The sequence below is a fragment of the Hypomesus nipponensis genome, chromosome 20, assembly GCF_054491055.1.
Source record: "Hypomesus nipponensis isolate SF chromosome 20, ASM5449105v1, whole genome shotgun sequence".
NCBI classification, from domain to species: Eukaryota; Metazoa; Chordata; class Actinopteri; order Osmeriformes; family Osmeridae; genus Hypomesus; species Hypomesus nipponensis.
This window is the reverse complement of record NC_140380.1, coordinates 3,681,210-3,695,482: the sequence shown is the minus strand read 5'-3', so window position 1 is coordinate 3,695,482 and position 14,273 is coordinate 3,681,210. Positions and strand designations below refer to the sequence as shown.

At 43.5% G+C, this 14,273-nt stretch overlaps 1 protein-coding gene across 3 annotated transcripts in view; it reads right to left on the bottom strand.

Annotated features, from left to right (window-relative positions):
- rapgef6 (Rap guanine nucleotide exchange factor (GEF) 6) overlaps positions 1 to 14,273 on the bottom strand; it is a 78,711-nt gene that overhangs the window by 46,082 nt on the left and 18,356 nt on the right. For all 3 annotated transcript variants that reach the window (XM_084683538.1, XM_084683540.1, XM_084683539.1), the window contains exons 5-6: positions 10,047 to 10,116; positions 8,142 to 8,282 (exon numbers count right to left, since the gene is read on the bottom strand). In XM_084683538.1, coding sequence (XP_084539664.1) covers positions 8,142 to 8,282; positions 10,047 to 10,116 — 211 coding nt within the window. The remainder of the gene's footprint in view (positions 1 to 8,141; positions 8,283 to 10,046; positions 10,117 to 14,273) is intronic.

Here is a 14,273-nt window from a genome sequence, read left to right as displayed (position 1 = left end):
ATGACCTGACACCTGTACACTGAATAGAATCAGAACAATGACCACAGTGACAGTCACCATCAGCAGCTCTTACAGACACACAGACACAGAAATACTAGGGGGATACCAGTATGTGATCCTAACAGTATAGAAAGCAGAGCCCCCCCTTTCTCTCTGTGCCCGGCTTAATCTCCTCTCTCATATACACATAACACTCCTATAAAAAGCTAGGTTCCATGTGCCTGCTTCCGATTGGCTGAGGAGTAAAAGGATGATGTCACCCCTATCACACACTGGGAGCGCAGAGTGAAGGGAGCATGGGGGGAGTAGGAAGGAAGAGAAGAGACAGGGAGGGAGGGGAGAGGGGAACAGAGAAGAGGATAGTAATGGGGATATGGGATTCAGCAACCCACTACTTTACAATGGTGCAGGAGAGAAGAGAAAGAGAAGGACAGAGAGATCCAGAAAGAGACAGATGCAGGAAGCTTTTGAACCCCGCAGTGGGTCCTCTAATACTCCCTGACACCCCAACCCCCCACCAAAGCACCACCCCATGAGTGGACTTGCGTTTTATGGACTGATTTAGATGCTGAATGTGTGTGTTAGTGTGTGTATGCATGTGTAAGGCTGGGTGTCACCCTGCCCCCACCTCTCATATGCTAAAATATGGAGTTGCTAGATGGAGTCTCTGCTTGATGGGTCTCACATCTCATTGTGTAACTTCCTGGCGCATTGCTAGTCATATGTTGATAAGTAAGGGTCAAGATGTGGTGTGATTGGTTGTTCTTGTGTATAAAGGGAATTGTGAAGCATTGTTCTGTGAATTCTTGATCTCGTGAGACCTTCTCCTCAGCTCTGGCTTGTCCTATTCCTCCTTCCTCACCTCTTGCTTTATATATCTGGTTTACAATAGTCATGGTATAGTAGGTAAAAGTTAACCTTCAATTTGTAACATGTTTGCGTGTCCTTGATTTCATTCATTTGCAATGTTATTAAATTTATATTTAATTTTAACCCATTTTACTTACTTTGACCATTCTTGCTCTGATTTAACCCATAGACAAATAACTGCAATTTCCATTGGTATTGACATCAATTGGTTAATGTTGATACACAGCTCAGTTTCCCCTCTTTCTTTAAACCATAGGGGAATACGTTTGGCAAATATTAAACCCCCGACACATGTTTGTGAGCATGAACAATACAGTTTCCTTAACATGGACTGTTCCTTTTTTGCAAATAATAAAACACCCCCGGCAACATAGAGACAGCCACAACAACACGTATTGGACGTCAAACAGGATGCACATCCTGTGACAAAGAGAGAGAGAGGACAGAAAGAGAAAAAGAGTGTACGTGTGTGCAAGTAAGAGAGGACCCACTGGAAGGTGTCTACGAGTCTCACATCCCGGTTATACACGGCCACATGAGCCCTGGGAGAGAGGCAGACCAAGGGAGAGTCATGACCTGGGAGGGAGATAGAACCAGGGAGAATCATGACCTGGTTGTACACATGCACACTGCAACCGTGTGTTTCTTTGATGTGGCTCATTGTCCCAGCAGTGTAACAGTGGAGAGACGGAATCACTATAATGGGGAGTCACGCCTCAATGCTCTCCCAACAATAACACACACATCACTGCCTGTGTGCAGAGAGCACACCCCTACATGTGTGTGCATGGGAGAGGCAACTCCACTCACACCTAATTGGGTGTAGGGTAATTGACGCACGTGCCATAGTATAATCTGCTGTGCCCCAGTACAATGTGAAGTTTGAGTTGTAACAATTTACTTTATTAGTCAGTGCATTCATTTAGATTGATAATGCCAGAAAACACCCACAACAACACTTGTAAAATCAAAGCAGTTTAACCAAAAACATAAACCGATGTCCACAGCATTCCATGGCAGCGCGCTCTTCTGAGCTTGCCAAAGAGCCACTGCAGTGCACACACAGAGGTCCAGCTGTCGGACTCGACACACAAGTCAGAATTGAGGTAGGCTAAGAAAACATTACAAAACGAAATAAAGTTTCGAAATGATAGGCCTACCGATCATCTTATTTTGACTAAAACATAAAAACAATATTACATGAAGCTCAAAAAACAGTATTTGCGCTCAAATGAAAGCAAAAAAATAATAATAATACGCATTAACTATTCATGTCCCTGCCAAATCTGATATCAAACTTGCATCCCTGAACTGTGTATAGTGGGTTAAGCAAGGGGAGTTTCTATTGGCGAGTAGTGCATTGTGCGCATGAAGCTTGGAAGAAAAAAAGGGATATATTAATAGGGGCTTGTGCCCCAGTAGAGCTTTATGTCTAACAACGTCCCTTCCCCCCGTCCACTCTTTCCTCCAGAGTATGTGAAAGAGAGTCGAGGGATAAGTAAGGTCAAGGGAAAAGAGTACATAGGGTGGGACACAGGAAGGAAGGAGCAGGAGGACGGAGGAGGGGAGGAACATGGAGGGAAAGAGGGAGGGGGAAGGAAGAAGCAAGGAGGGGAGGAGAAAGGAGCAAAATTCACAATGGTAGTCATTTGAGCACAAATAAGGAAACAACTACAAATTGCTTGAGCAGCAGCAACAGCTGGAGCATATGCAATAGCAGAGTTTATGAGTGTACAGTACACTACACGATACTACATTACACAATACAGTAATAATCAATACAATACTATGGTAAACAATAATATACAATCCTATACTAAACTATGCACTACTATACAGTTCACAATACCCCCCCCCCCCAAAAAAAAAGGCCTCAAATTAAAGACATTTTGGGGGAACATTCAAACCATAACTATGGACTATAGTTGGAGGTATGCTACACTATATACTCTGGGGATGGGGGAGTGTAATTAAGAGGTTAATCCCCCATCTTTGAGTCCCTCCCACCAACCTTCACCTCTATTGACCATTCTCTCCCGCCCAACCCCAACCCCCCCCCCCATCACCCTCCATTATCCTCAGTAAGTGCACCTCCTCCAACCTCTATCTCCTCCTCCGTTTTGTCTCTCTAGAGTAGTCTAAAGGCAGAGGAAAGTACTCAGAAAAGGTCATCAACGGTGGCTAAGGGGCACGGAAAGTGGGGGGGGGGGAGTTCAAGTTTAGTGCCATTGGTTACGAGTACAGGTACATTTGATTTTGTTGGTCTTGCTCCTCCTGACAATCCCTAGCAGCCTATCAAACCAACCAACCAACCAAAAAAATAATATTATAATAATCTAGGATGAATAAGTCCTAACCTTTATCAGCTCATATTCTCATCAACAATATACAATATAATATACAACAATATAATGTACATTTTGTATTCGATTTTTTTAAATAATACTGAGTAATTTACCTAACAACAGAGAATGATATAAGCTAAGAATAACAACAAAGAACCTAACAATAGGTATATGCAAGTAAAGTGACTTGTGCTGACAGTTGGGTGAGATGGAGTTTGAACGCAGTGCAACGGGTCTAGCTGGAGCAAGGGAGGTTATAGGTGGGGGTGTGTCATCCAGTGGGTGGGGGGGGGGAATGTAGTTCAGGGAAGTGACAGGGATGAGGGGTGGGGTTTATTCTGGTAGGTGGGCAGATGTTCAAGGGAAGGATGAGCCAGGTGATATGGTGGCTGGTCTAGTCCAGAAAGGGGTGGCACATGGACACACGATGTATGTGCACTGCCTGGGGGAAAAGCCGACGTGGAACCTGTTAGTTCTGGTCATGAATGCCATATGGACTCTTTCGACGGCAGGGGTGAAACACATAACACCCAGGGTGGGAAGGTGTGTGTGTGTGGTGATGGAGAGGGCTCCGCGGCAGTGTGTGTGGTGTAGAGGTTGCTGATGGCTAGTAGCCCTACGCCTTCTGCACTACTTTCACAGTCCTCCATAAAGCCTTCTTGCCCTGGGCAGTGGTATTGCCATACCAAACTGTGATGTCGCCTGTCAGGGCGATCAATTGTCATCAACCAATCAAATTGTCAGGGCGGGCTTTATACGATGATGGACAGATGCTCAACAGTAACGTAATCAAGCACGTCACCAAAGAGCACTTGGGTTGAATTCGTTTTCAACAAACAACATACTACGTTGCTCTGATTGGTTGTAGGTATATCCAATTGAGTAAAGAGGCAGAGTTCGGTTGAAACACGCCCCATACTCACAGCCCAACGGAGAGGTATCAGACTCATATTCTGACTAGAATTATGAGTATGACAACGTCAGGCTAGTTTTGAAGACCTGGGCTCCAATTTTTGGAGACCATGCAAGTATTTTTTACAACTACTTGCACATGTTGGACCTGCAAATTTGACTTTTTATTTTATTTTTTTGATGTTGAAAAACAAGGAGGGAGCAAGTCTGCCAGAGTTGGCTAACGTGTGAGGGGGGAGGGTCCCTGAGTGATTACTCAAATGTGGGGGGAATGTCATCTACACTTGTGTGTGTCGCTTGGGTGTCTCACAAAGGGAGTGATTGACGGCTCATATTAACCTATAACCTATCTATAAATACTGCATTAAAGTTAAGAATATAATGATGAAGTTTAGTTGGTTATGTAACGCTGGACACAACGATGGACCGGTCACTGCATCAGCTCACAGCAGGCACATACTACTGTGCAATTAGTGAACATTTTGTAGAGAAATGAATACATGTTGTGCCACCACAGTTATTTGAACTTGTATAAATGCTCCTGTAAGGAGTTGGAAAGATGGGAGGTCGACAAATGTCTCCCTTTTGGCACACAAATTGCGCCCATAAATGTTCTGCCTGCGCCCCTAGTAGAAAGGTTTTGTATGGAGCCCTGGAAGGCAGAGCTGAAGTCTATGAATAGCATCCTGGCATAGGTGGCCCTTTTGTCCAGATACTACAGAAAAATTAAGTTGTCTACTGACATGTTTGGTCTGTAGGAAAGCTGGTGTGAGTATGGCATGACTGTGTTGTTGTGTACCATAACTAACTTCTCCAGACACTTCATGACAACTGGAGTGAGTGCCACAAGATGGTAGTCACTTAGACCGGCCCCCCTGGTTTTCTTGGGTACTGGCACTATCGTAGTCATCTTGAAGCACTTGGAACCAGCCCACTGTGTCAGTGAGGGGTTGCCGATGTCTGTGAAGACAGAAGCCAGCTGTGTAGAGCAGCTTTTGATGACTCTAGGGCAGGGGTCACCAACACGGTGCCCAGGTCGCCCCCAAGGACCACATGAGTTGCCAGCAGGCCTGTTCTAAAAATAGCACAACTCACCAGTGAGCTACGTCTAAAATAAAAATGTATTCTGTTGCTATTCTTTTTTAATCACACTTGCATTTATATAGATTTGAAAATGAAAATATCTTAAAAATGCATTAAAAAATTCCTTTTATTGATAAAAGTAAAAACCAATATTGTGCGCATGACAAAACTTCAGCGTTCGTGGACAGAGCTGGCGGGCGCAGCGAAGATGGGGAGCTGAATGCGGTTGCTTACCCCCAAAACATGGCAGAAAAATTAAGAAAACGTATCATTTTTTACGTGAATAGGAGGAATAGTTATTTACCTCTGTGAAAGAAAGCTACGTGTGTCTCATTTGCGGGGCAAATGTGGCGACGGCAAAGCGGTACAATGTGGAGAGACACTTCGCTACGTGTCACAAAAGCTACCATGCTAAATACCCAACAGGTAGCACGCTACGGGCATAAAAAGCAACATAGTTCATGATTTGTTAAAAGGGTTTGTCAGTGGCTAGTGAAATTGGGACATTTTTCCTATGAAATGTGAAAAGTGATCATCTGAACATTCATTTTAACAATTGCTGAGATTAATAGAAATAGTGTTGAATATTGATATGATATGTTTCCCACCTTGTTAAGTAATTGTTCATAATTATTGTGAGAAATCATTAACGTAATCAGTGTCTTCACATGGATGAGTAACATTAGTCATTAATAATAATATATAACTAAAGGTAAACTGAGCACATTTGTTATTTCAGAATCTCAGAGTGTATCAAACAGGTAGCCTTTTGTTTGACTCAGTACCCATTATGTATCTCTCAGTTTCAAAAAGGTTGGTGACCCCTGCGCTAGGGGTATTCAGTCTGGACCAGGAGCCTTGAGCGTTTAATTTAATTAATGTCCGGCGCATCTCAGATTAGAATAATTGGAGATTTGTTGGCTCAGGCCGTTTGGTTCTGGCTTCACTTTGTAGTTCGTGATGGTCTGCAGGCCCTGACACTTTCTCTTGCACAGAAAATGCAAAACGGAACAGACAAGCAGCAGACGTTTTGCAGACTGACAGGAAGATGGCGACCGCAAGCAGGAAGTTGGATACCGCATGCCGTTGACAAGCAGCCTGGTTTCATTGTTGCATATGCAACAGAGCAGACACTTTCAGCTAGCATGCACTAGTTTCTATCCTTGTTGCATTTGTATCATTGCTTAATAGCTGGAAAAACAACCCTGCGCGACTAAAACATTTACAAAGATTAATGGATGAAAATAAAAGGATGACGCGAGATAAATGCGGGCGAAAGGATGAGGGTGAGATAGTGGGGGTAGATGGATAAGGGTGAGAGTGAGTGTGATGTAAATATAGTTTCGAATGGATGTTGAGACAACAAGCAAGAGTGATGAGACAGCTTTAATTGTCCATTAAGATATCTCCACTGGCCACTGCTCAGCACTGAGGCTCATGTAAAATGAACGAGCCGTGCAACTAGAATGGAAAGACCAGTTAGCAGAGCTCTGTAATATCTATAAGGCAAGGGAGGGATGAGAGAGACAGAGAGAAAACAGATGAAGAGGAAAAAAGAGTGTGTGTGGCTTTCTGAGTGTTTTGCGTCGTCATTGCTTCATAATCGTTGTCGTCATCTTCATCATCATCATTGTCACCACCATCATCATCCACCTCCCAAAAGAGCATATTGTGTTGCTGGATCAATAAGAGTCTGTTACAACAGAGACTAGGTCACCCTTTAGCCTTCATCGTCTCTCTCTCCTTCCGTGTAGACTCTCTCTCTCTTTCCCTCTCGATACATTACTCTGCTGTCTCTCTGAGGAAAAATATCAGACAGCAGTTTTGGTTTCAGCAGTCACTTACATGTGTACTTGCTGTCTCCACAGACAGACAGACAGACAACCTACCTGTCTGGCCAAACAGCCAGGAAGTCCGCCAGCTAGTCAAACTACAGCTATAAACCAGTGAAATAGCCATCTAATCAAACAACCAAGCAGTCAGCCAGTCAAGCAGTCAGCCAGGGCTGACAAACAGACAGTCATTGAGTCATCCACTGATTAAGTCACCCAGTTAAACAGACCGCCAGACAGCCAAACTGGCAGCCAGGTCGGTCATCACAGGAGTTCAGATGACTTGCGCTCACCTAAGCTCACCTCAAACAAAAGCATGTGCCTGCATCTCAGTGACTTCACACACACGCCAAGATGAAGGTGAGAAAGTGTAAGAGTAAGAGAGAGAAAGTGAGAGACAAATATAGAGAGAAAGAGTGAGAGAGAGAGGCAGAGAGAGGAGGGTCATGGGAAGTGAGGAGACCAGATCAGTGTTGACAGTGACAGTAGTGAGGGGGTGTGGTTTGGACAGCCGGGATCACATAGCTAGGAGACCAGAGAAATCGACCTTCCACAGGATCAGAGTCCAGTCTACCATGCCATACATACACAAGGGTGTGCGTGTGTGTGAGTGTGTACCAACATAAGCCAGAGTGATAACTGAGAGCTGGTAACTGTGGCACGCTGATGCTTGAGGGATTCTATCAACACAGGGGGAACTCCCCCCTCTAACACACATACATGCACAAACACACAGTTGCACACACACACTCAACTATTGATGAAGTCTGACTAAAGAGCTTTTGACAGACCTCCGTCAGAGGTCAAGATGACTGTTTAATTAGAATATATTATTAAACTGTGGTGAATTAGTGGTATAATTTGATCTGAAGTGACTCCATGCACACCATTGAGAACAAAGCAGAGGGAGGGTGAGAGATACAGAGAAAAAGATAGGTAAAGTAAGTCCTGACTGTCATAAAATTTGCATCCAGTTCAGTGGTTGTGTTCTCTTCAAGGTTTCTCAGTACCCAGACACACCACGCTACACGGCTAACTTAGCACCTTGGAGTTAGCGTGTTGCTACCGTGTGACTGGCCGGTTAGCCAGAGGTTCTTACCGTATGGCAGCCCAGGTCCTGGCCATCCGTGATGAGCTCCCGTTCTCCCCGGGAGTTGACCTTGCGGAAGTGGCGCCGGGACCGTCTCTTGGACGTTTCTCTCTGCAGGGCGCCATCGTCCCCCTCTCCACCATTTTCCACCTGGAACACACCATCGCCACACGCCTCAGAACACACACTCCATCTCACCGAACTCTCACTCGAACTTGGGCTTCGAGAGTCTGGGTTCCGATTGCTAAATTCTACATTCGGATTCTGTGGTTCCACGTTCTGACCACGCTCTTCTGCGTTCGGATTGGCTGTGTCTGAGGTGTCCTGGTTGAACATCCAATACTTCCAAAGCATGGAGAGCCTGTGCCAACGCAGGGTGCTCATCGTCACAGCATCCAGAACACACCAGTGAACACCGAGCGACGGATGGCACGGACAGACAGAACAACAGACGGCAAGGTTGTGTGTGCGTCAGAGCCAGGGTTCTAGAGCGCGCATCCTCTCAGAATACTGTGCAGAGCCCAAGTCATGTGGCTCCTACAGCAGTACCTCAGGGCTAACACAAAGAGGCCCCACTTCCTGCAGGAAACCGTAAATACACAAATATCCTCTCCAGTCTCACACTGCATATTCTGGCCATAGCATTTATCCATGCACCGCCCTTTAGTCCTCTGTTGACTCCAGAGCAATGTTTTGTTTCCTCGTTACCCAACTTTAGCGTAACGCAGACAACATAATATCTAAACTGCTAAGCATAAGTTTCAACTTGTAAAAGGTAAGAGAGACAAATTAACTTCAGAAAGAGGGAAAACATGATTCTTTAGGTGTAGCATCCTTTCGAAGTAAACAAGATTTGTGTTTGTTGTGTAAGCCCTAAACCTACTGTGTGCGCTTGTGTCTCTCTCTCCCTATGTTCTTAGTGGATCATCCAGTCCCAACGAGTGGATCCTTAGTAGCTTAGACATCATGTGTGAACACTGACTTCCTAGAACTTGAACACTAGGCCTATTGAACACTGGCTAGCTACACTCACAAAGGTTCAGAAAAACACCAACTGGTTGGCAGATTAGTTGACTGGTTTGCAGACTGGTTAACTAGATTACTGCTGGCTTGCTTGCTTGTTGACCAGATTTCAGTAAGGAGGAGATAAGGGGGAGAAAATAGTGACATATACAACAAGTTTATGTAATTCTCCCTCCCTCCCTCCCTCCCTCCCTCCCTCCCTCCCTCCCTCCCTCCCTCCCTCCCTCCCTCCCTCCCTCCCTCCCTCCCTCCCTCCCTCCCTCCCTCCCTCCGTCCCTCCCTCCCCATTCCCTTCACTGCCCTACAAGCCCCCCTCCTCTGCCCTCTCTCCTCCCCTTTACAGTCTCTGAAAATCAGTCCCTCAATCTATTCACAGTGCCTTCTTTCATTTCCCTGACTTCCTCATCTTCCTTCTTTCATCATATTCCTGCTCCTCCTCCATCCCCCCCCCCATCTCCCCTGGGATGATAACCAGGAGAGTACCCAGCCAAGCCACAGGCACTCCTAACCTAATAGAGACCACCATTTCCTGCTCTGTCTCCCTCTCACCATCACTCCTCTTCTCTTTCTCTAGTTTCCTCTCTCTCTCTCTCTCTCTCTCTCTCCCCCTCTTTACCTGTCTCTCTCTATGACACGTACAAGTGCCATAATAACACTTACTTTACAATGATACAACACACACACACATTGAGGGGTTTACGGATGCTATGACATCATTGGACAAAGAGATATAATTGGAGTAGAAAGTCTATCTATCTTCAGATTATCGTGTTATTATATAATATGATCATGTTATGTAGGTGACGTCGTAGGGCCACAATTCAGTTTTCCAACATCTAGAGGGAGGGGTGGGTAGAGAAAGGGAGAGGGCGAGAAGTCTTTACTACTCACCACTATCATTTCTGATGGCTCTAAAGTGATGCATTCACAGCCTCTTCTGCCTCCAAGCTGCTTCCCAAAGCTATAGAGAACACACATACAGGTTAAAACAGTGGGACCACATAGTCCTACAAAACCTCTGCCCTACAGGTACACATGTGGACATAACTCTAAACTGAGGCTGTCTTTAGGTAGTCTGAGTAGCACTTTAGCTAGTCTGTCCATAAATAGTCTGAGTTGCATCTGAATAAAAAACTAGTGCACACTGCCCATGATGCAGTTGGTGATTACGATGTCGGGAAGACACACAAACACAGATTCCTCAAACTATAGATAGTGCACAGTGGTGCATGATGTTCCCTAGTTTATTTGGTGGCACACACACACAGATTTCTGGAATGTTAGATAGGGCAATACCCATACCTGTGATGCAGGTGGTGATTATAACGTTGGTTAGTTTAACTGGACTTTGTGCACATTTGCAATGTGCAGGTTGATTTTTTCATCACGCAAAATCCCACATCACGCAAACACATTAATTCATGTAACAAAATTCAATGATCTATACTGAAATAAAGTACCCATTTTTTATTGTCTTTCTGTTAGCTACCCCATTTTTTAGACCGTGCAAGTATTTTTTACAACTACGTACTCAACCTGCAAATTAGCCTTTTTCTATTCTTTATTTTTTCACTAGTGTTAAGTGCCCATGATATAATTGGTGACGCACACACACTCCTGAAATAATAGATAGAACACAGTGCCTGCGATGATGTCGGTGACACACACAGATTTCCGGAATTATAGATGGATACTGCAGTGCCCATGATGCAGCTGGTGAGGACAATTCTTTTCAGTGGTTTTGGTACCTATATTTCTCAGATCACAATTGTTCAACCTCCACATCTATACTAGTCAAATTACCAATACTGTGCTAACCTACATTCATGCAATTGATTATGTAGCCTTCATTTGTCTGCCGTTTCCTACGTAATAAATTGCTTGTGTTATGTTGATCAAAATGTACTATATTGGTTCTTTGTTAAATTGCACCTTACCACCACAAACATCTAAACATTTAGTTTATAACAGAAGTCATTACATGCACAATAGTTGAGCCAGTTGTCATAATTGTAGGCCTAATTCACCATAGAGAGCTTGTACATTTGCAATACATCAGTAAACATATTCATTTATATAACAACATTCACTGATCTTTACTGAAAATTGGCTATTTCCACTTTATATTGTCATTCGACTTCACAAGAGGCGTTTTTAACTCCTCCCCGACTCCATGTCGAACGCACCTAATGCCACCGCTATGTCGCTACGTCTGCAAAGCTAACAATCACTGCAACCGCTACGTTGCTAAGTCTGCAATCACTGCCGCCGCTACGCCATACGTCTGCCATTATGTGGTATGCTAGCTATAACCAAGCCCCCATCCCTCGCCCCTCGGCTTGAAGCAACGACCCCAGTGGATGTAGGTGGTATCAGAGAATGTCTAATATATCTAATCCTTAAAGGTCACATGAAATGCTGTTTTGGGATGCTTTTATATATATAATTTTTTATATATAATTTAATTTCAGACGGTCAGCAAGGCCAACTTTGTATTGGCTCAAGTTAAGGAAACAGTGGTGGCTGAAATGTTTGGCGCAGACATGCAAAACTTTGAGAGGTTGTGTCGGCGCATTTCCAGCGAAAATAAAATTAAGATAGGCTACTGGTTGTGCAGAGGCTCCTTTGACATCACAAGGAGCAGATTTTCAAACAGAGCGTTTGAGCTCTGGCGGAGAAGAACACCCAGGGCTTGGTTTACACCTATCGAAAATTCTAGCCACTGGGGGACCAAAGGCAGGCTAGGGGAACTCATATTAATGTTAAATAACCTCCGAAAGTAAAGTTTTCATGTCATGTGACCTTTAAACAGGCTCTGGTAGCATTTCGTGTTTGACTTTCGACTCTTCCGGTCGTTTTTATTCTATTAACTCCAGTCAACATTTACAAAACTATCCCCAAAAAAATATTGTTCGATTCTCAAACCTGGCTCATACTACTTGCTTTTTCATAGAAGAGTTTTTCCAGATTTTTGCTAAGTTTGAAACCAATCCGAAATGGGTAAACTAGCACCCCATTTATTTGCCTACGTCATTTAAAGTTGCCTGCAAATGTGCTCGCGGATACGAACAGGGCACAATAGGCCGATAGCCAATTTACATTGAGCTGAATGAGGTGCCACAGGTATGTAATGGACGTGGTCTTGCAAGTTCCGTCAGAGGTATCTGGCCAATGTTCAACCCCACGGGGAGTCGAACCTGCCACCTCTCGACATCCAAGCGCAACCACTACCAACTATGCCAAAGGAAAGCTAGCTATTTGCTGATGCGGGTGGACAATTAATTACCTGAGGAGTGAGTTTCACCGATTCACACGGTCTCAGAGGCATAGACTTATAATGAATGAGCACAGGGAGAAAAGGCTTGAGTTGCCTGCCCTGTTGTAGCAGGTTTAGCAAATGGTTGTCACACATACATGAAATGTTGTTAATATACTTTATTCACGTTATTTTAAAACAGATTAGATTATTTTTTTTAACGTTCATAATATGATGGCAAATATTTTATGTTAAGCGCGAGTATAGATTGTTGACATGTCTATCTGAAGCAAAGACAAAGATTAATAGGCTACTTTAACTGTTAACCACAATAGGAAATGATATATATTCAAACAATATTAGTCTTGCCTTGAGAAGCTTTTGTTAAAGTCATCATGCCAGACTGCTTTTGTGGGACAATGAAGGTCGTCAGTGACTATGTTTCACCCCCACTTACATCTGATGGAAACGTCTTGTAGCCTATATGGTTCTGTGAATATGTCCCTTTCAAAGGCAAATGTTCAGTAAAGTATATTTTAGACACAGTTCTCAAGCTTTTATTTATTACATTATTACCAAGTCTTGTTAGATCACGTATTTTCCATTAATAGGCGTTTGGTTTTGTAGGATGAACATAAAACACAGGCCACATTTTTACACTGATGTTAAATTGAAGGCAGTGTGAATTTTGTGGCATTTTGTTTGAATATAAAGTTGACGGTAAGCTAGGGTAAGCCTGCATTATGGAAGATTTCAGTTACCAAAATAACTGTTAAGCTTTCTTTCCCTGGCGAGAACAACGACGGAGCTGTTCATGTTAACAGTTTATTTCATCCGATACAATGCTTTGGAAATCATACTCATATCACAAAGGAAAAAAGCAACATGTGATGAGTTCCATCTAGAATAGCCCCATATTTAGCCATATAGCCTATTTCTAAAAACCAAGTGAAACGAATATTATACAGTGACAGCATACATTTCCGTAAAGTTTGCATCATGTCTCATTCTTATCGGACTTCTACCCCATTCTGCCACTGCAATGCCTATAAGACATTCTCTGCCTTTGCTCACACGCTGGCGACCATATAAATCTATGCTCGCGACTGGTTGTTGCAAAGTACGACGTGTACAGCTAGTTGCAAGCGTACACGAGGTCTTGGAGCTAAGGAAAAAAAGAGGGTTGTGCCTTGTCAAAGGCAAACACACCCAATAAGTGATGATTTATGTTACTGCACACTACATGTAGTGTCAGGACACAAATTCCAAACAAATGTACACTTAACATATTTAAGTTAAGCACTTTTGTGGTTCATGTTGTTTTATTTGTAACTTGTATAACTACATGCTCTTATGGGTCTTCCCTTTTGGCACTTGTTTAGTTTTTTCACAATGTATGCTTCATGTTTTGGCTGCTTGCAATGTTTGGGACTATCTCGTTGTTATGTTCAGTGACCTATGCTCTTTTGTAAAGCTCTCTCTTGGAAGTCGCTTTGGATAAAAGCGTCTGCTAAATGAATAAATGTAAATGTAAATGTAAGTAAGCAACGCCACTAGGCCAGTTTCAAAATAAAAGCCCCAGAAAAATTATTTTGTTTGCCCATTTGGAAATGGATATGGATTTGCAGCACCCCCTTTTGGCCAATTTCAAGCTATTTTTACAAACTTGGTACAACATAAACATCCACAAACTTGGTAATGTTTGGATGAACTGTAATTGATTTATAGGCAAATTTGTGCCAGGTCCGTGCACATGTTTGAATTGATGGCACCACCAATATTCAAAATCGTTTCACACTCATGATTCAACATTGTTATGCAACATATACTGCGAGGTTTGTAATGATTGGACTGACGGGACT